The sequence below is a fragment of the Panthera tigris genome, chromosome F2 (genome assembly GCF_018350195.1).
Source record: "Panthera tigris isolate Pti1 chromosome F2, P.tigris_Pti1_mat1.1, whole genome shotgun sequence".
Taxonomy (NCBI): Eukaryota; Metazoa; Chordata; class Mammalia; order Carnivora; family Felidae; genus Panthera; species Panthera tigris.
In genome coordinates, this window is record NC_056676.1 from 40,186,665 (window position 1) to 40,207,831 (window position 21,167).

At 38.1% G+C, this 21,167-nt stretch overlaps 2 protein-coding genes across 9 annotated transcripts in view; one reads left to right on the plus strand and one right to left on the minus strand.

Annotated features, from left to right (window-relative positions):
• Positions 1–1,835, plus strand: part of CIBAR1 (CBY1 interacting BAR domain containing 1) — a 27,526-nt gene extending 25,691 nt beyond the window's left edge. Inside the window, exon 9 of the mRNA XM_042973471.1 lies at positions 743–1,835. Coding sequence (XP_042829405.1) covers positions 743–829 — 87 coding nt within the window. The 3' untranslated portion in view covers positions 830–1,835. The remainder of the gene's footprint in view (positions 1–742) is intronic.
• RBM12B (RNA binding motif protein 12B) overlaps positions 1–12,810 on the minus strand; it is a 26,108-nt gene extending 13,298 nt beyond the window's left edge. Inside the window, exons 1-3 of one of the 8 annotated variants that reach the window (XM_015537747.2) lie at positions 12,397–12,810; positions 9,327–9,374; positions 1,967–8,744 (exon numbers count right to left, since the gene is read on the minus strand). In XM_015537747.2, coding sequence (XP_015393233.2) covers positions 5,714–8,716 — 3,003 coding nt within the window. In that variant the 5' untranslated portion in view covers positions 8,717–8,744; positions 9,327–9,374; positions 12,397–12,810 and the 3' untranslated portion in view covers positions 1,967–5,713. Of the gene's footprint in view, positions 1–1,966; positions 10,628–12,396 lie in introns of those variants that run through there. The other 7 variants (XM_007082777.3, XM_007082780.3, XM_042973468.1 and 4 more) reach the window with 7 other exon arrangements.
• Between the last annotated feature and the right edge of the window lie 8,357 nt (positions 12,811–21,167).

Sequence of the window (21,167 nt, forward strand, 5' to 3'; positions counted from 1 at the left end):
TCGTACTTTAGAATTACATTATCCTAGGGTTTCTTGACCTCCACACCATTGACTTTGAGTCAGATAATTTGGCAAGGGAACAGGGAGTACTGTCCTGTGCATTCTAAAGATGTTCAGCATCACTAGCCTCTACCCACAAGATGCCAGTAACACACACAAACACAAACCCCCAGATGTAACAACATTGTCTCCAGACATTGCCAAATGGGCCTCAGAAAGGTCTGAAGCAAGATGACTTCCCAAGTGGCAATGGTCAGGACTTAAAAGCAAGTAGTGAATTCAGACTCACTCCATTTAAATCACAGTAGTAAATTTTAATATTTCAGCTGCCTAGTTGAAATAGTCTTGGCATATTATTTGCTGTCCCTTTGATGATTCTCATATTCAAATGCCCATTTTTGTGACCTAAGAATTACTTAACAAAATATTTTCGATATCCATAGTATACTGAGTATGTACTTTTCTCTGAAGTGTTTTGTTATTCAAATACTAGTACCCAACTGGAATTGGTTAATTTCATATTTTTGTTCAAAAACAACCTGATATATGAATGAAAAAGCTCTGTAACTGTTTTCAACCTTAAAATATAAGAATTCATAGGGAATTTTCATTACTGAAAAATTATCATCTTCCTGAAACATATGTTCTATGTGACCTTCTCTATAAGGGCATATTAAAAAGATACCAAGTATGTAAAAATATTTTAAGTTGATATTTTTTAAAATGTGTTAACTTTTAACAGGTATCTACCTGTCGACCAAGAAAGGATCAACAGGCAGATGATGATGAAGAGGATGAAGACTTAGATGTTACAGAAGAAGAAAATTAATTTTCTTAAGAAAACTTCATATTTCAATTTTCATCTTGAATGACTTGGCATCCAGAATTACTACACTGTAAAACTTTATACTGGCTTCATACTCGTTAAACCTCAAAATGAAATCCTCCTGAAAATGAAAATTAAAGGAAATTTATGCTGACCAAAAATGAAGGTTTTAAAAAATATTACACACCAGCCATTTCAACATCCTATCTAGCAGTATGTGATTTTTGTATAGGTTCCATTAAAAAAAAAAAAAATTATGTATTTCAAATGCATTCCATATTAATGCACTATACCTAGTTGAGGTTGCAATAGAAATAGATGACAAAACACAAGAGATCTAACAATTCCACTTGCTTTCTTTGCTTTCATTGCCAAAAAAAGGGTCTTTACTCATTCTGATTAAATACAAATTCTATTCCATAAAGCCTTAATCAAAAGGACAAAGGTTTTTTTCCTTTACTTTTTTTTCACTTTTACTACAACCTGAAGTTTCATTATTTGATACATAATTTACTTTTCAATAAGTGTCATTACTTTTTATTAAATGTAATGGGACACTAGGATATCAGTGTCTTAAAACTACATAAAGCAGAAATTTTAGACTCAAAAAGAAAGCCACATTCAGCCTGATTCTGGTTTTAAAATGAAAATGCTGTCATACTAAAGCATTATACATGGTACTATATAGCTTTTAGAAAGCTGTAATTTGGTGGAATGTTGCCTAAGAAACATCATGGAAAACGATAATCATTTAAAAGTCTATAAAAATTTTACCAAACCACCATCTAATTAATGGAAGAGTATACAGTTACTTTTATTCCTGAAAATAATCAATTTAATCAGAGCCTTTCAGTATGTCCAATACTTTTGTTTCTTTGGATGGGGACTGTACTTTTGTTATTTCATGGATACCAGTCAGGCATATAAAAATTGTGAAATTTATAAAATCATTTGGGATAACCACAAAAGGCAACTATTCACAACAAAAATAAAGACTTTCTAGAAAGCTTTTTTGACTTTGTTATTCATGGTTCTGTTAACAAAACATTGCTTCCTGAGAATAGCCCTAAATGATAAAATTACTTCAGTACAAAATATTCAGAATGTTCTAAAACCCTAAATAAATTAAGACACTAAAGGTATCATTACATTGCATTTTATTTTCTCAATATTTAAACGTGGTGTTATAGTTGGGAGGAAAAACCAGGGTTATAGTATTTCTCATTTATTATAGCAGCTCACTTCTCTTAGCATTAGTTGCCTATCTATAAAATTAAAACAGTGCCTGATATACAAAGCAATCAGCAAATAGTTCTGATATAAAATGTATGCTCTGCCTACTTCAAAGAAATCTTCTAAAGACAAAAGGATTACTATACATAATACTTTCAGCAATGTAAAATTAAGTTTCTTTTAGACCAGACTTAGGTTGGCAAACTATTTCTTAAAGGGCTAGGCAGTAAATACTTTATAATCTGTGGGCTGAGAAACAAAATTAAGGCTACTACATAGATAGTTCTATAATCATTTAAACCACCTTTAAAAATGTAAAAACCTCTTCAGGTTCCTAATTAAAAAAAAAAAAAAAAATAGGTAACTGGACCAGTTACTTAGCCTATAAGCCTCCACATATCTCCAAAACAGTTTAAGTTTTTTAGGGTTATTGAGAATAAATCACATAGTTAATTCATAATTATAAGCCAAATATATAGTACCTAGTACAACTCCTTAAGTAATAGCTAACACTTAATACAAAGATGGAGGTGATGGGGTCACTGCTTAATAGGTGATCTATGGACCAAGAGCTACTGCTCTTGAGAATATTCTTAGTAACTGATAAAAAATAAACTCTTAATGATTCTTAACTATCTCCTGGTTTATGGGATCAAGTTTACTTTCTAGATGGTAACTATATTTTTCAGATACCTTCTGACAAAAAATGTTTGGTTTTAAGATAGTTAACATGTTGCTAGGTATTAAACTAGAGAACCAGTATGCTCCTAGTGTACCTGATGTGTCTGGGAACAGGAGAAAGTGGCTGAAACAGTTTTCCCCCAAACTATACCAGGGTCAAGAGTGCTGATCCCTGCACAGTTTAAATCCATTAACTTTTGATTCCCTTAAAACTTAGCAGCCTCTTGCTTATCAGTAACCTCCTGTTGATCAGAAGCCTTACCAATAACAGTTGATCAACACATTTTGTATCTGTATTATCCACTATATTCTTACAATAAAGTCAGCTAGAGAAAACAAAGTATCAACAAAACCATAAAAATATTTAGTGTTATACTGTATCTATCAAAACAATCCTACCTATAAGTGCACACTTGCAGTTCAAACCCTGGTTGTTCAAAGTCAACCACATTGATGGGTCTATGAGAATTGAGTGCAGTATTCTCTTTTATGTTTTTGAAATTGGTGTGCTGTTTGTCCATCATGGAAAATGCCCTGATTTGTTACATTTGCCAATTTCCATTGCAAAAATACTACCATGGCCAATTTAACATAACCAATGACAGCAGAGCTGGGAAAATGTGCAAAAATGGTTCCCAACCAGTAGGAGCCAATTTTCTCTACTTTTTTATTTTTAAAAGTTAATAAATTTATTAAACTAAATGGTTATGAGTAAATTATATCAATTCATTAATTTTACAATCATAATACAAAGCTTCTGTTTACTATTGTTGACCTCTTGTCTACTATCACCTCACACCCCAGCCCATTTGAGAAGCAGTTCCACATCACATGGTATTTCACTTTTAGGCTTCATCTTGGCTCTTACTGATATGTATTTAGGAAGGGTTTTAAAGTCTTCTATACATTCCTCAAGAAGACTGATCAAATGAACCATTTATATAATCTCTGAGCATTTAAAAATAGTCATTTCTTCTTCTTTTGTTTTTTGTTCATTGTGTTCAGTTTGCACATTTATCATTCCCCTATTTGTAAGCTTACTAGTTTAAAGAGCCATATTGATGTGCTTTTTCAAACCAAATTTACCAGTTTATTCATTCTACTAGCAAGTAAGATATTCACAATAATTAAAAACACAGAAACTTTAGTTGGCCTCTCTTAAGTTTCTTAAATCACTGAAGATTAATCCAAAATAGTGGCAAATGGCTAAATACTGACAAAGTATTCTACTTCTGCAAAATCCTATTATTAAATTACTAAGCTACCACATATAAATTCAAATTATATTCTTATTTGCTCAATATGGGAAACCTGTGAATCACAGAATTGAGGAAAATTAACCTGGCTTTATGTAAACTATATAAAAGGCCAACCAAAATCAAATCATATTTGATAAAATGAACAATTTTAAATTAGAAGTCAATTTATGATATTATTATCCAAGAGAAGCCCTGGATAGATATATAAAAACTTTTAAAGTTATTTTGTCTTTTATGAACAATGAGCATAGTAATTTTGGTTTTTTAATGCCACTTTAAAGCAACAATGGAGAGAAAGAAAACATCATTTACTCAAGTATTTTTAGCACAATCTTACCAAAATTAAAAGTACCGTTTAACAAAAGTTAGTAGGCAAAAGTGTTAAGAGCATGAACGGGAGTCCAAGGTCTGTCTGGGTTGAACCTGGCTCCATGATTTACTAGCTATGACTTTAGGCAAGTTACTTAACCTCTAAACTTCATTATCTCACTTGTGAAATAGACATAAGTAATACCCCATACTTCTTAAGGTAATGTTTAAATTGAGATTGAGATTATGCATGTAAAGCACTTTCACTGCCTAGCACACAGTAGGTGCCCAATAAATGTTAGCCACTATTATGGGTATAATAAAATCAAATGCAGTGTTTGTAAAACGTCTACACTAAATATCAAAGAAGTAAAAATGCAATCTCACAAAAATCTGATTATATTTAGTTATTGAGTCTTTGGATACAAAGTCTTATAATTTAAAAATGAGAACCTAGTAAAAAAAAAAAAAAAAAGTTCAATGAATCATCACTAAATTCTTCCCAGAACAAACTATATCCATTTATCAGATTCTTCCCAGCATAAGCCTAAATGTCCCCTTGTACCTATAATTACTTTTTTCTTTTAAGTATTTGGAGTTAATCTTACCAGTTTGGTTGATGAGATATGGAAAACACCATAAAGGTACACAGCACTCTATGCTATTATAGGCTATTTGGTCCATCCTATCATAAATATGGTCTAAGATAGCTGTTGAAAACTTCACAGAAGAAGCTGTAATCCTTTTTTCTTTTTATACAAATACAAGTAAAGTTAATTGGCTGGTCTATTCAGTTGCAAATTTTTTTATTTTTATAAAACTTTGCAAAGTTATGAACATGGAAACTTCAAGAATCTCCTAAGCTTTTTACACAAGTAAACTTCAAGTTCACAGTCTGTCCATTTTGAACTATTTATAATTAATGGGAGGCTTAACACAGTAATATCTCAGACAAAGAAGAGGGCATTAATTCTGTAGGCAGTTAGCAATGCAAATGCTAAACCTGAACAATAGTCACTGACCATTTCCTTATACAGTGTAAAAGATGTAGACTACAGACCAGAAACAAAAGTGAATATAAAACTTATCTTCCCCAAATACAGGTCTACTTTATACAAATCTTGAGGTTTACCCATGACATCAACAAAAACTAATGCACTCAGGGAGTTTTCTCCCCAACTGTCCAAAAAAGGGGGCATATATAATTTTAAATTAGAAAAAGTGAATGGTAATTTGCAAGCAAAAGAAAACCAGATTCACATTCTACTATTTACATTTGTTCTATTCACAAGTCAAAATGTTTCTTTTCATTAGATAATTAAAAATAAACACTTAAAAAAAAAAAACAAATGCATTTTACTGCATCAATACTGTGGGGAGGTAATTCTGAATTTAGGAATGCTCTCTAGAGCAACATTAATTTAACTTTGCGTGGGCCAACTGGCCTATCACTTAGATCTTTAATAGCAGCCATAGCTTCATTATAGTTTATCATAGCAACAATGGCTTCCCCTGTAGGTAACCCTTGCTCATTATACTGTATTGAAACTGAATCAGGTATGATTCTATAACCATGGAAAAAGTCTAGAATTTCGTTAACATTAGCTTTAAATGGAAGATTCATTATCTTAATAGGTGTTAGTCTACCTGAACTACAATTTAATTTTGGGTCGGGCATGAATCTCCCCTCAGGAAAACTCCCCATACTGCGCTTTCCAAAATCAAACTTGCCACCTTCTGGGCGACCAAAATTCACAAAAGGACGATGACTTCTAAAGTCATCGGGTGGACTCCTAAACTCCTCACCAGGAGGTCTAAAACTGTCAGGAAGTCTAGGGTCCTCCTCTGGAGGTTCCCTGAGGTCTTCTTCCTGGAGCCGCCTGAAGTCCTCATCAGAAGGGCATCTAAAATCTTCCTCCTGGGGGCTCCTGAAGTCCTCATCAGGAGGATGCCTCAAGTCTTCATCGGGAAGGCCTCTGAAATCTTCATCCGGTGGGTGCCTGAAATCCTCCTCTCGGGGGCGCCTTAAATGTTCCTGGGGTGGCCGCCGGAAATGCTCCTGAGGCGGCCGGCGGAAGTGCTCCTGGGGTGGCCGGCGGAAGTGCTCCTGAGGCGGTCGCCTGAAATGCTCTGGGGGCGGCCGCCTGAAGTGCTCCGGGGGCGGACGCCTGAGATGCTCCGGGGCCGGCCGCCTGAAGTGTTCCTGGGGCGGCCGCCTGAAATCTTCTTCGGGAGAACGCCTGAAATCCTCCTCGGGAGAACGCCTGAAATCCTCCTCGGGAGGTCGCCTGAAATCTTCCTCCGGAGGTCGCCGGAAGTCCTCCTCGGGAAGTCGCCTGAAGTCCTCCTCAGGTGGTCGTCTCCACTCCCCTTGGGGAAGCCGTCTAAAGTCATCCTCAGGAGGCCGCCTCCAATCCTCCTCAAGAGGCCGCCTGAAGTCTCCCTCCGGGGGCCTCCTCCAATCCTCCTCCGGGAGCCGCCTCCAGTCCTCCTCGAGGGGTCGCCTGAAATCCTCCTTGGAAGGCCGCCTGAAATCCTCCTCCGGTGCCCGCCTCCACTCCTCCTCTCTGGAGTACCTGAAGTCCTCCTCCCGAGGGTATCTGAAGTCCTCCCAAGGACGCCTGAAATCCTCCTCAAGAGGCCGCCTGAAATCCTCAAGAGGCCGCCTAAAGTGTTCCTCCCGAGGGCGCCTGAAGTCTTCTGGGGAGCGCCTGAAGTCCTCTGGGGAGCGCCTAAAATCTTCTGGAAGGCTCCTATCAAGCTGTCGGAAATCCCCCTGGGTTTGCTTGAAATTGTCCAGTTGCCTCAAGTCCTCCTGCTGATGCCTGAAGTTTTCAGAAGGACCAACTGAGTATATTGGTGGATCGCTGGAGTCAAAAGAATGGGAATGGTCATCTCTATCACGTGACTGTGAATGGTCTTGCACTCTCTCACTGGACATCAAGGAAAAATTTACATCAAACTCCTGCATTTGTGCCTCAGATATAAGTCTTAACAATACCTCTGTCCCCAAGAATCTCCGTCGGTTTAAACGTTCGGCTTTCATGGCTTGTTCTTCTGATTTGAATTTCACCAATGCTTCTCCCAGACCAACTCCTTTGTCATCATAAAGTAAGTAAATGTCATCCTCTGCAAGAGAAAAGTCTGCAAAGAACTTTTGCACTTCAACTTTTGTAACATCAAAAGGAAAATTTCTTATATATATACACAGTTTCTGGCCAGGGTAGCCTTCTTGAGAGTATTTTTGTGAAATATGTCCAAGCCTCTCTTTTTCTATGGACACTGGTCTTTTCTTTTCATAACATTCAATGAACTTCAGCATTTGTTTTCTAGAAACAGGATCAATATGAACAGGACGATACTGTAAAACAGTCTTATGTAAACCCAGAGCAGTGTTATAGTCTTTCAGAGTTTTGAACATTACAAAGGCATATCTTGTTCTTCTTTCATCTTTATATAAAAACCTAATCTGTTCATTAGTCAGATCAGTATCTCTAAAGAAATTTCTTAAATCTCTTTTGTTAATACTTAGGGACAGATTTTTTAAGTGAACATAAAATCCGAGAGGAGAACGAGAACGTGTTCTTCTGGGCGATTTTGAATGAGATCGTTTTCGAAAATGTCTATCATTAATTCCTCTTGGTGGAGAATGTTCTTCAGTTCTCATAGGAATGTCAACCTCCTTAATTGCATTACCACCAAACTCAATCCACTGTTGTTCTGAGCCTTGCATTACTTCTATAAATCTTGAACCCATAAAACTTCTATGACATTTAAGACCTCCTGAAGCATCAATACATGAAGCAAATTTTACTATGGCATCACCATTATTTCGGCCATCGTGATGTTTTAAGAAAATTACGCCATCCACACACAAACCAGAAAAAAAGACACGTACATCATCTTCATTTACTAAGTAAGGCAAACCTCGCAGAAACAAGTAAGGATTCTCTGCCTTCAATGGCCTTGTCTTTCTTGGCCTTAAATCACCATGTCCTGTACCATTAGTATGAAACCCAGCATCTTGATTAATTGGAGAGCCATATCCAGAATTACTTGCTTCTTCTTTAATAGCCTCAACAAAGTTAGATAAGCTGCCAGCCCCTGATGCCCCAGATCCCGGTCGCTCTCTTCCTATGCGATCAGTTCTTTTCATTTCTATAGTCTTCTGCATTTCTGCCTTACTACTAAGAAAGAGCTCTACAGATGAATCCTTGATAAACCCTCCTGAACGACTTATGGCACGTCTTGCATCTTCATCTGTTGCAAAAATAATAAAAGCCTCCCCAACTTCCCCTCCAATTATATGCACTCCTCCATCAGGAATAGTCAATCCCGTGAAGAAGTGACGAATATCCACAGGCCCCGCAATAAAAGGAAGCCCCAGTAAACGGATGACTACAGCCATGCTGAGCTCAAACCACAGCAATAATGACCTGCAGACAAAAAGGTACACATAATAGCAAGTCTTATTTGTGAAGTACCTTATCCCAAACTAAACTTAATAATTACTTGGTTCCTACCTTCTTCAGCATTTATAAATGAAAACAGGGTATGAGTTCACAAAAAATATGGACAGTATCTAATTTCTTAGAAAAAGAATAAACCTCCCATCTAAACATACAAATAAACCAACTACTTCGGAGAAATATTTCATATCACCTATCCTATATAGTATGAACATCAAAAATATCAAATCTTCTTTGTAAATCTGCCAAGCACTGCTTCACAACAAGACCAAAAACTATTTTCAGACTCACTTAGAAACAGATCTTCTGCTGAAACATGTGAGAGAGCTTTGTGGATTAAAGAATGTTACCAACCATGATAAGTTTTACATATGAGAAAAGCCATCTATGGTCAGAATATAATTTCTGCTCATAATAATAAACTGTCTACCACTGGTGCATCACTGGCCAAAGGTAAAGTACAGAAACCATGTGTGCCTACATGTACTATTCTACTTTACATTTTTTTGTCAAGCTTCTGTGAATAGCCTTAAGCTCTGGATATCTTACCTTTTTAAAATTTCTTGGAGACCTGTTAATTCTGTAAAAGCAACTTAACTGTGGAAAGAAAATGAAATATAATTAATCCTTGGACCCTGTAATTGATCTTAAACACGCCAGATTAGGATATTCCCTTCAGAATTACCTATTAAAAGTGAAGCAATATACGGAACCACAACTATGGACATTACAAAATGGTCTTCTTTGTTCCAAGGGGAAATTAATCATCCTTCAGCAAAAACGAAGTACAAATTCCAAGTAGACATCTGCAAATTATTTAAAAACAAAAATCTTCTGGAAATTAAATAGCTCCTTGATTGGAAGTGGCAAGAGCAAAGGGGTGATGAAAGTGTTATACATTTTGATTAGAGTGTTGGCTACATGGGAGTACAAACTTATCAAATGAATACTATCCTTAAAGTCTGTGCATTTCACTGTATATAAATTTTATATCCACTTAAAAAAAAAAAAAAAAAAGACAAGTGTTCTACAAGTAAAAGGTCAATTTAAACACATCAAAAGTTCCCAAAAAAACTTCTGTCACTTCCACTCATGAGAAAACCAAACACCTAGCTCCTTATGTCCAACTCTCTTGCAGTTTTCCTCCCTTTTAAAATATAAGACCAAATCAAACTAAAAAGGCAACCATTCAAAATGATACAATAAATGAACAAAATACTAACGTTTTGGATTCAAAAACCAATTTTTAAAGTAATAAATTCAAACCCATGGCTACCCATCTGAATACAAATTTTAAGTTATACACATATAGCTCCCACTTCCAAACAGGGAATTAAATTTCCTGATTCTAATATAATTAAGGCAAACACTAAAATACCCCTAAAATAAAAAATCTCTGCTACTAATCCTTATCTTAAACTCCTAAAACAATTACTACTAAATTCATCCTAAGCCAAACAGAAAATGTTCAAACAAGAATCTTATTATGCTAACAAGTTTATTCCATTTTAAGCTGTCCTGCACTGAGAAAACCCAAATGACAATAAAGAAAATAAAAACACATGTATTTAGAATGTTTAGGGATTATCAGTATTAACTGCTGAGAAATCTTATTATTTCCTTAAGGAAATTTATATCTAATATTTTCAGAGATACTCAAAGTTACAACATTTAATGTAATCTTATCAAATAAGAGTTGCTAAATTAATAATTATACACTTATGTTTTTAATGTGCAAAGAAATGTTGCTTTAATTCAGTACTTACACTTAAGTACCACTCTTCCACAAAGTGTGGTTGGAAGACATATTCTTTGAGGTCTGCAAGGCTTATTTTCCTTTGGAAAGGGTCCACTGATTACTTTTTAAACTACAAGCTCAACTAACAAGGTATCAAGAAATTACTGGCCATATTCTACATCTGAATTATCAATGCCAAATTGATACTTAAAATATTGACTATTAATACTATTAAAATATTTACAAAGCACATGGGCGCGGGCAGGGGGTATATAGGAAATCTCTGCATCTTCTGCTCAATATTGCTGTAAACCTAAAAAAACTGCCCTAAAAAAATCGTTTATGAAAAATCCACAGTACCAAAAATAAAAATGAGTACAAACCTGGTTCCTTCAACAAACCAATATCCACACCAACGTTTAAAAAACTATATAAATGGCTTCTGTACTAGTTGTCCACATTAAAGTTCCAAGATTCCTTCCTATACAAATTAACTTAGCTCCAAAGCAAGTAAGATACGTGCCATTTTGTCTATCCTCAACTTTTTAAAAAACTTAAAAAGGGATATGCCCTGAGAACATAAATATATCGACAAGCTACGTAGGGACGTTTCAAGGAATAACATGTCAAATTCAAAAAATTTCTAGTTTATCCTCAGCTTAAAAACAATATTTGAACTAAATAGTTCCAGGAGTACAAATCTCATGAGTTCCAATCCAAGCAGACAAAATATTTTGTCTAATTTGCCACATAAAGCTAACAATTAACTTTTTTCCCTTTTAGCTGGTAGGGTAACGTACCATTTTATCCCTCAACAATGACACACCTAGGAGGCCATCTGTAAGAGACCAGTTCTCAAAATGAGCACTTTTCCTATGGTTCCCATAGGTCATTTCCTTAAGCAAATTCACCAGAAATTCTACTCTTAGAACATAACACAAAAATAGAAACACACAAAATACCCTAAAGTACACTGCACTTAGAATTGTTTCTACTTATGAATGTAACAGAAGTATTTTTGCGACTGTGTTGATTTAAAGACAGTGATGTTAGAACTTCTAACCTATGAAAAGATGAAGTGAGTCCTGAAAAGCTTGAAATTAAGTTCATTTTAAGTAATTTTGATTTTATCCAGGATTCATCACACTTGATCACCATTACTAAACAATACGAAATGTGCATCTTCTAATCAAGCCTGATAGGGAAACGAGACTAAATTTAAATAGGTATTATCTCAGATCCATCTGATTTTAACTAGTGAGTAACAAGTCATTCTCCAGATACGGTGGGGGGAAATGACTATTCCTTAAAACCCAAAGTTATGATGAAATTCTAAATGCATGAGTTTCCCTTGCAGAAAATAATCTAGCCCGGTCCACAATTATTCTTTATGAAGATCTGCCTTTTATCCTTTTATAATGTAGATGGTTAAAATAAAAACCAAAGGCATGACGACAGAGCCATAGTCGTTAATAGGAACTGTAAATGAAGACGAATCCACAGGGCACAGGATTTCCCACAACATCCATCATCCTCAAACGGGGATCATCCGAAGGAATCGCTTCTATAGCCCAAAGCCTTTGTCCAGACTCCCAAGGGTTAGAGCTTCCTTCTTTTGCGCCAGGCCAAAGTTGCTACGTGGGATCCGATGCTGTCGCCAGACCTTCAGCCAAAATCAGCCTTCAAATTAACCTGGACCGCCCAACCTCCGTGCCTTTCCGTTACGCCGTCCCAAGGGCAAACATTCCACCCTAACTCGCCACAGGGTGAACTGCCCATACCTAACTCAAACACTTTGGCCACTCTCACGCCTAACGAGCCGGGCCTTCAGCGCTTTTCTGCCACCACTGACTACGATGACATAGCAAAGAAAAAAAATACCTATGAAATCCTTCGAGATCTTCACTCTCAGGAAAACTGGGAAGCGCACACACAACACCACATGGAGGCTGACGGGAGAGTCGGTGTTTAGCAAGGAAGGAGGGTGCCCTAACGGCAGAAGCTACGCTAGCTCCTGGCGCGGCCGCCGGCCCCGCCTTTCCCCGTTCTTCCGTCCCAGTCGCCAACCCCTCCCCACCCCCGACGCCCCAAGGGTAACTGCTTCGCACTTGGCAGTAAACACACACCACTGCTGCCGAGTCGGACACACAAGACCGGGGGCGGGGGGCACTCCTCGTCGCAGCAGCCTGCCCGGCACAGGTGAAGCCCTCAGTAAGCCTAGAAGAAGATGGCGCCCACTCTCCCCTCCGCTCCGGACAAACGGACGTACAGTTTGTCTGCCCATGCGCTCTCCAGGCGTAACCCACCACCCCGGCGCCCCGGCCACGTTTGCGCACGCGTCTTGTGCTCACCCGCTTCCCCTTGTCAGGGGAAGGGAGGCGGTGCCCACGAGCACAACGGCCCGCCTAGGGTTTGCTGAGCTTCTGCGCATGTTCAGATTCCAGCCAATCCGGGAGCCTCCACCAGAGAAGGGAGCGATTCCTAGACAAAGTTCGAGGCCGAATCATTGCAGTAAGGAGAAGCTTCAATAATAACTGCTGAGGTACGTTGGGGAAACATTTGTGGTTTACAGGAATTAAGAGATGCAAAAGCAGAGACCAGTTGGCGATTTGTCTTTTCACCGCTGCAGTTATCGTGTATTGTAAGCATCTTCTATAAAGCTCTTTCATAAGCTTTAAAAAGGCACAGAAATGTTAGTTTTACTGCCTTAGATGACCAACACCCAGTGGGTTTAATAAATCCATGCCTATTCAATTTTATAGACATTAATAACTTTTTGAAGTGCCTTTTTACGTTTGTTGTTACTACTTCCTAGTTTTTTGAAACATGAGAACAGATAGACCAATCTTGAACAAATGGTAAGTGAAAAGCACAATTACAGGCATGTTCTGTGATGCCAGCTATGTAATATCTGGTGAACAGCCTTGTGTTTGATTTTATTTTATTATTTACAAATAACAAAGCAGCCCACCAGTTTTATAACTACATGATGCATTTATGGTTGGAGTCAAAGCTCACTAAGAAAACAGATACTACATCTTTAAAATGGAGATGAAAAAAATGAGTTTTCAATCCTTCTGATATGATTATAAGAGGTAGTCTATCAAGTGAATAAAAGGTGGTTCCTGGAATGAGAGCCACCATTTACTCACTTGGGCAAGTTATTTAGCCTCTCTATGCCTCAGTTTCCTCATCTGTAAAATGGGGATAAAATAATATCTACCCCATGGGGTTGCCATAAATACTAAATGAGTTAATATATATAAAACCTTAGACTAGGTAAGTATTAGTGACTTGTTTCAAATGTCAGGGTTACCCAGGCCATCCATGCCGAAAGAGGGCACTTTGGGAAGCTAGGCTTATTGAGTAAATAGCATTTACCTTGATTATTCCCTACAGTCCTGGGTTTGGTCCTAGGGGAACCTGGCCTCAAAAGCTAAAATATATTGAGGGCTTACTTACCACGTGACAAGCCCTGTGCATTATCTCATTATATTTTTACAACTATTTTTAGAAGTAGGTACTATTATGTTTCCTATATTACAGATAAGGGAAACTAATGCATAAAGGATTGCATAGCTTGCTCAAAACTACAGAGATAGTGAAGGAATTGAATCCAATCCAGGAATTCAATCCAGGAATTGAACCCTGCTCATTTGCTCCCAGAGGCCACAGGAAGAGGATTCTGGCCTTTGAGGCAGGCTCCCTTTAAACAAACACAGAACCAACACTCCAGAATGTCAATATTGCCAATATTAAGTCACAAGAAGAAACACTAGTAAAGTGAACCTGAGATCACCTCTGGCTGACCAGCACTTTTCCTGGCCTGTATATGCTCTCTATATGAAGTCAAATACTCAAAGAGTTGTTCGCTACATGTGGAAATAGAACATGAGAAGGTACCTAATCTCAAAAAGTGGTTCTCAGTTAAAGGGTACCTAGGAAGCATTCTCATCTATGTTAACAAAAATAATAGCTATCATTTAATGAGCATTTTCTATAAGGCTAATCTGAACAAGTATGCTTAGATCAAACTCCGTCTTTTGAACAGGCTTAAACAGGTTTTGTCAGCCTCATTTACTGTTTGGGGATAGCCATCCCCTTCTACTTGCACAGATTTTCTCCACAAATAAGACACTATACCGTATGCCTGTCTTTTCTAGTCTGCCTCCTGCCTCACTCAGATAACAATACCAATTACAATCAAAACCAGAAAATGCCAGTTGAGGTAATTAGGTTTAATTACATGGTATCCTGGTTATAGAATAGTTTCTTGAGCCTTTAGTATGTCAACATGGATGTCTAATCATTTCAGAGTACAGAAAGAAAAGTTTCTGGAACAAGACTATATCATAAAATATGGTAACCACACCAAGCCATGAGCATTCTGTGGCTCTGCCTGGGCAATTACTCAACCTCTCCCAGCTTTTTACTATATCTACATCACTCCCTACCCTCCAGAATGATTTTGGATCAGACAGCTTTCATCTGCCCTTCCTAGCTCTTCAACACCCACAAGAACGGTCTTTTCTCACTTGATCTCAAGAGTTCCTTGATCTTCTCAACTGCAAAGTCCTTTATCCATCTTGCACACCTTGACTTCCATTCAACTTAACTGGCATTTATTGAGCACAAACTGTGGGCCAAGAACCTTGCCAAGGCCCCTGAAAGACAAGGGTGAACAACTCAGCCCTCTTTCCTCAGGAAGCTTATACTGTAGCAGAATAGACACTGCACATGCCATTACACCAGAAGCACAGGTTGAACATGGGGATTAAGACTGTGGGCTTTTGAATCAGGCAGATCCAAGTTTAAATCCCAACTCTGCCACTTGATGACTGAACAAATTCCTTATCCTTAGGTTTCTCCATTTGTAGAGTGAAGATAACAGTATTCACCATTCAGGGCCATTTTTGAGGACTAAATGATATAGTGCTTGTAAAGCACTTACCACAGTCCCTAACACACAACAAACTCCAGTATGACTTGGAAATCAAGAAGGCTGGCTCAGAAATCAGAATACCATAGTTCCAAACCTAACTCTGCCACTTGCTAGCTGTATCACATTAGTCACTGAATCACTCTGCTTTAATTTCTTCACCTATCAAATGAAGGTGACAGTAGGAGTGTTGTGTATGTAAAACACACATGCATGTGCATAAACATGCATGCACACACATGCATATGCACACATGCATATATTATATATAATACATAGTAAAGCACCAAGAAAAGCATATAACATGAAATCTTACCTGTTGCTGTGGTGACCTGAATGCTCTTTTCCAATTTTCCCCTTAAGTGGTCCTCAGAGGCACACCTACAAAACCCCTAGGGATTGTTGGAGCCCTGTTTGGACACTACTGATTAAATAAAGGAGCTTGCTCAACTGTGTGTGACGGAGTAAATGGGAGTCTTATCGCCATGGTGGAAAGATGGAGGAGACTGAGATCCTGAATGTTATTTATGTTATAGGTTAACAAAGGAGGCATGCAGGAAAGGTGGTGGACAAAATCTCTGTTTTACTGCTGAAGCTTTGGCCCCCAAATCTCAGTATAGAACCCACTTCTAGTGAACAGGTAGAACCACACAATGAAACATGACCTCTCCTGCTTAGGCTTCATTTCTCTTGGTTCCATTTAGTACTGGGTACATAAAACAAAAGAAAGAAGCAATAAACTAAAGAGAACTTCCAAACACAGAATATAAGGAGAAAGTGAAAGAAAGAAGAAAAGAAAAGGGTGAAGGGAGGAAGAAGGAAAGAGTCTATAAGACTTTGTGTTGGAAGAAGGAGTCTCCTTCATGCAGTCTTTCAGACCCCACTCAGCTGCATAAGAATGGGCCTTGAGTCTGCAACACCTCCTTGCCAAGAGTTAAAGAGCCCACACAGGCTAAACCTGACCTATCACCTTATGTGGGATAGGTCTTGTTTTCGGCTAAGTACTCTTGCTCTGTTTAAAGTATGTACATTAAACATCACTTGGTCAACCTACTGTTATCTTGTCCTAGAGAGAAGCCAGGTTGTTTCCACTGCATCATGAGAGGGGTGTGGCACAAAGACCAGTTGCCTTGTGTCAGTGGCCAAGAGAGACCCACTGGCCATGGGGGACTGACACCACTATTGAAGCTGATCCTGCTCTGTCTCTTCTCTATGTAAATAAACTATTGTCTGTCCAATGTTTGTCTGCATTGTATTTCCCCTAATGACTCTAAAACGAAGATGCAATGGGCAGAAATTTTTGGAGTCCTCCCGAGACTGGTTATTGGTACATGGTACTTTGATTGATCAACATCAAGCAAAGTAGAAAGAAGATTTTGTGGACACAAAAAAATCTGTCTCTTAGACTATGGCTAGAGCCTACTCCAGGCTCAACCTATGTTGGTCCTCTGCCCCCTTCTCAGGGATGAAGTGAGAGGACACAGCATTGAAATCCCCTTAGAGTTTGGAAGATGACAATAAACTAGAGAATGAGGGAGTGAAGCAAGTTTTAATCTTTTCCATTGCAACAAATGTGTATTAAATGACAATGTGTTATGCACAACTCCAGGTACTAAGGAGACAGGGTGAACAAAAATGGACATGGTCCTTGCTTTCATAATTCTTGTAGTCTAGGAGAGGGCAGGAAACCTAGAAGAATTACTCAACTAAATGTAAATTTACAATAGGGACAAGAGCTATAAAAGGGAAATACATGATGCTGTGAGAATCACAGGCCTGGCCTGATCACAAAAGGCAGGAGGAGTTCCTTAAATGACAGATGAGGGATGCTTGGGTGGCTCAGTTGGCTAAGCATCTGACTCTTGATTTCAGCTCAGGTCTTGGTCTCACGAGTTCATAGGATTGAGCCCCACTTGGGGCTCTGCACTGACAGCATGGAGTCTGCTTGGGATTCTTCTCTGTTTTTCTCTCTGCCCTCCCCCACCCACTCAAAATAAATAAATAAGCTTTAAAAAAAAAAAAAAAAAAGAAGTGACAGATGAGCTGGAAGGAAAGGTAGAGTTAACAAAGTAAATGGAAATTTCCAGGGAGGGCAAGGAAAGAGGGATAGTCCAGGCAGAGAGGTGCACAGGTTTAGCATTCAGAGAATTGAAAGAAGACCAATGTGGGCAGAGTGCACAGGAGTGCACGGGACAATGAAAGGATGTGGGAACAAGTCAGACCCTGCTGGGAGTTGTGGTTCATGCTCAAGAGGTTGAGCTTCCCACTGGAAAAAAAAAAAAATTATTTTAAGCAGAGAGGTGATAGACTTGCATTTCAAAGGTTACTCCAGCTGAGGTATGGAGAATGGATTAGGGGGCAGCAAGAGTATGTATATGAGGACAGGTTAACAGGGTTTTTGACTTCCAGTTTAAGGTGACAGTTTGAACACAGGTATTTACTTCCTCTCCTTTCAGAAATCCTAATAATATAACAGAAAAGGAACTTTTGGAAGAAGCAAAAACTGACACGAATGAAGATAATAGAGTAGGAGGCAACGGCAATAAAATTTTGTGAGCAGGAAAGAGATAGATAGGTGATAAATTCTTTTGTGAATCCAAGAGGGCTGAATCCTAAATTGACAGTGGGAAAAGCAAAAGGCAACCTGATATACACCAAATAAGTCCTCAAAGTCTTAGAAGTCCTCAGTGTCTTCTGTTGGGGAAGGAGATGAAAACATTTGGTTGAACATTAATTTATAAAGCACTAAAAACATGCACTTAAGACTCCTTTCCAGAGCCAAGAAACATAGATCTCCCCCACTACAGCAGAAGATGGAAAGTTCATTCTCTGGAGAGAATATGACTATGGGACAATGGGTACAAATGAGATCAGGGGTTCTATTATATGAAAGAATGGCAACATGTAAATGATGAAACTGAATGATGAAACTCACACCCTCCTTCCCTGGCAGCCAGGCTTGAATTTTCCAGAGAGAAGTTTCTTCCTGGGGAACCTGATCAGCACAACAAGACAGAAGAAAGAAAAAACACTAACATGGGAGATGCCCTAAGAAACAGCCCAGGCATGGGGTGCGTGGGTGGCTCAGTCAGTTAAGCTTCCAACTTTGGCTCAGGTCATGATCTCACAGTTCGTGGATTCAAGCCCCGTGTCGGGCTCTGTGCTGACAGCTCAGAGCCTGTAGCCTGCTTCAGATTCTGTGTGTCTCTCTCTGCCCCTCCCCTGCTCACACTCAGTCTCTCCCTCTCTCTCTCTCAAAAATAAATAAAAACTTAAAAAATTTTTCTAAAAAAGAAAAAGAAACAGCCCAGGCAAATCACCCTACACATTGTAGACCAGTCAAGAAGCCCCACATGTCCTTTTAGAGCTTCCTATTAGCTTTTCAGTGTGCCCCACTCTAATATGCATACATTTAGTAGATAAATATACATAGATATAAAACACATATACATAAATAGCAAAGGGTCACCAGATTTATAAGTAAGTCCTCTCATACAAAACATAACTTTGAAAAAACAGAGATTGTGCAGGCAGAAGGAAACTTTAAACATAAAAGGAGGGGTGCGTGGGTGGCTCAGTCCGTTGAGCATCTGACTTCCGCTCAGGTCATGATCTTACAGTTGGTAAATTCAAGCCCTCTGTGCTGACAGCTCAGAGCCTGGAACCTGCTTCGGATTCTGTGTCCCCCTCTCTTTCTGCCTCTCCCCTGCTTGTGTTCTGTCTCTGTCTCTGTCTCTCAAAAGTGAATGAACATTAAAAAATAAATAAAATTTCTTAAAAAAAAAACTTAAAAGGAAACTTAAAACACTATTAATAAGTAATGTCCTCAAAGAGATAAAATATTACATCCATGAAAGAATACCATGATGTTACACATTAGATATAGTCAGAAAATTAAAAAGTGCTTTTAGAAGTTGAATTAATAATAGTGGAAATGAAAAACTCAAGGGAATGTTTGAAAGAGAATGCTTGGAAATTTTTCCAGAAAGTAGAGCAAAACAAAATGAAATGGAAAAGATAACATAAGAAAATTAAAGAAACAGTCCATGGGGTCCAGTATCTGAAACAGAGCTTCCAAAAAGAGAGAAGAGGAATAAATGAGTGATCTTCATAGGAACAATTAAGATCCAACAAGTGCTCAACACAAAAGAAGACAATGAAATACTCCAAGACGCATCACTATAAAATTAAAAAAAAATGAGGACAGAGGGACATCCTCAACACTTCCAGAAGGTAAAAAGCAAATTTAAACCCAAAAGATTAAGAATCAAAATGGCAGATTTTCCAAGAGCAATATGAGAAACCAAAAGAAAGAGAAGCAGTACCTTCAAAATTCTGAGGGGATTTTCCAAAGTAGAACTTCATACCCAAATAAACTGTGAGGGAAGAATAAAGATATTTTCAGACACGCAAGGTCTCAAAAATTTACATCTTATGCATCTTTTCTCAGGAAACTCTACCCAAAGAAAGCAGTAAACCAAGAAAGGAGAGAATATGCAATACACTTAACCTGAGATCTCTCTTTAACATTACTCCACTTTACCCTTCCAGTTTGATAGATTGCATAGTCTCTTCATTCTGGGTTTCTGTCCTTGAGGAGAGACCTCATAACAGTGCTTAAGAACATAGATCCCTGAAGCAACTGAAGCGAAAATAAACAAGCGGGACTGCATCAAACTAAAAAGATTCTGCACAGCAAAGGAAACCATCAACAAAATGAAAAAGCAACCTAGTGAATGGAGAAAATAGCATGCAAATCATGTATCTGATAAGGGATTAATACCCAAAATATATAAACAACTAATACAATTCAATCACAGAGAAACAATCTGATCAAAAAATGGGCAGAAGGTCTGGATAGATATTTTTCCAATGAATACATACAGATGGCCAACAGGTATATGAAATGGTACTCAACATCACTAATCATCAGGGAAATGCAAATCAAAAACAACTGTGAGATATTATCTCACACCTGTTAGGATGGTTATTATCAAAAAGAAAAGAACAAGTGTTGGTGAGGATGTGGAAAAAAGGGAAACCTTGTGCACTGTTAGTGAGAATTTAAATTAGTGCAACCATTATGGATGTTCCTTTAAAAATTAAAAATAGAACTATCATATGATCTAGCAATTCTACCTCTGGGTGTCTATCTGAAGAAAATGAAACCCTAACTCAAAAAGATATATGCACCCTTACACTCATTGTAACATTATTTACAATAACCAAGATATGGAAACAATGGGAACAACAAATGAAAGAAGAAAGGGAGGAAGAAGGAAAGAAAGAAAAAAGAAAGAAAGAAAGAGAAAAGAAAGAAAAGAAAGAAAGAAAGAAAGAAAGAAAGAAAGAAAGAAAGAAAGAAAGAAAGAAAAAGAAAGAAAGAAAGGGAAAAATGTGATTATACACATATATGTAGGAATGTTATTCAGTCATAAAAAAGAATGCGACCATGGGCACCTCAGTGGCTCAGTCGGTTAAGCGTCCGACTTCGGCTCAGGTCATAATCTTGCGGTTTGTGAGTTTGAGCCCCACATCATGCTCTGTGCTGACGCTCAGAGCCTGGAGCCTGTTTCGGATTCCGTGTCTCATTCTCTCTCTGCCCCTCCCCCGCTTGTGCTCTGCCTCTCTCTGTCTCTCAAAAATAAATAAATGTTAAAAAAAAAAATTAAGAATGCGAACTTGCCATTTGCAACAACATGGGTGGACCTTG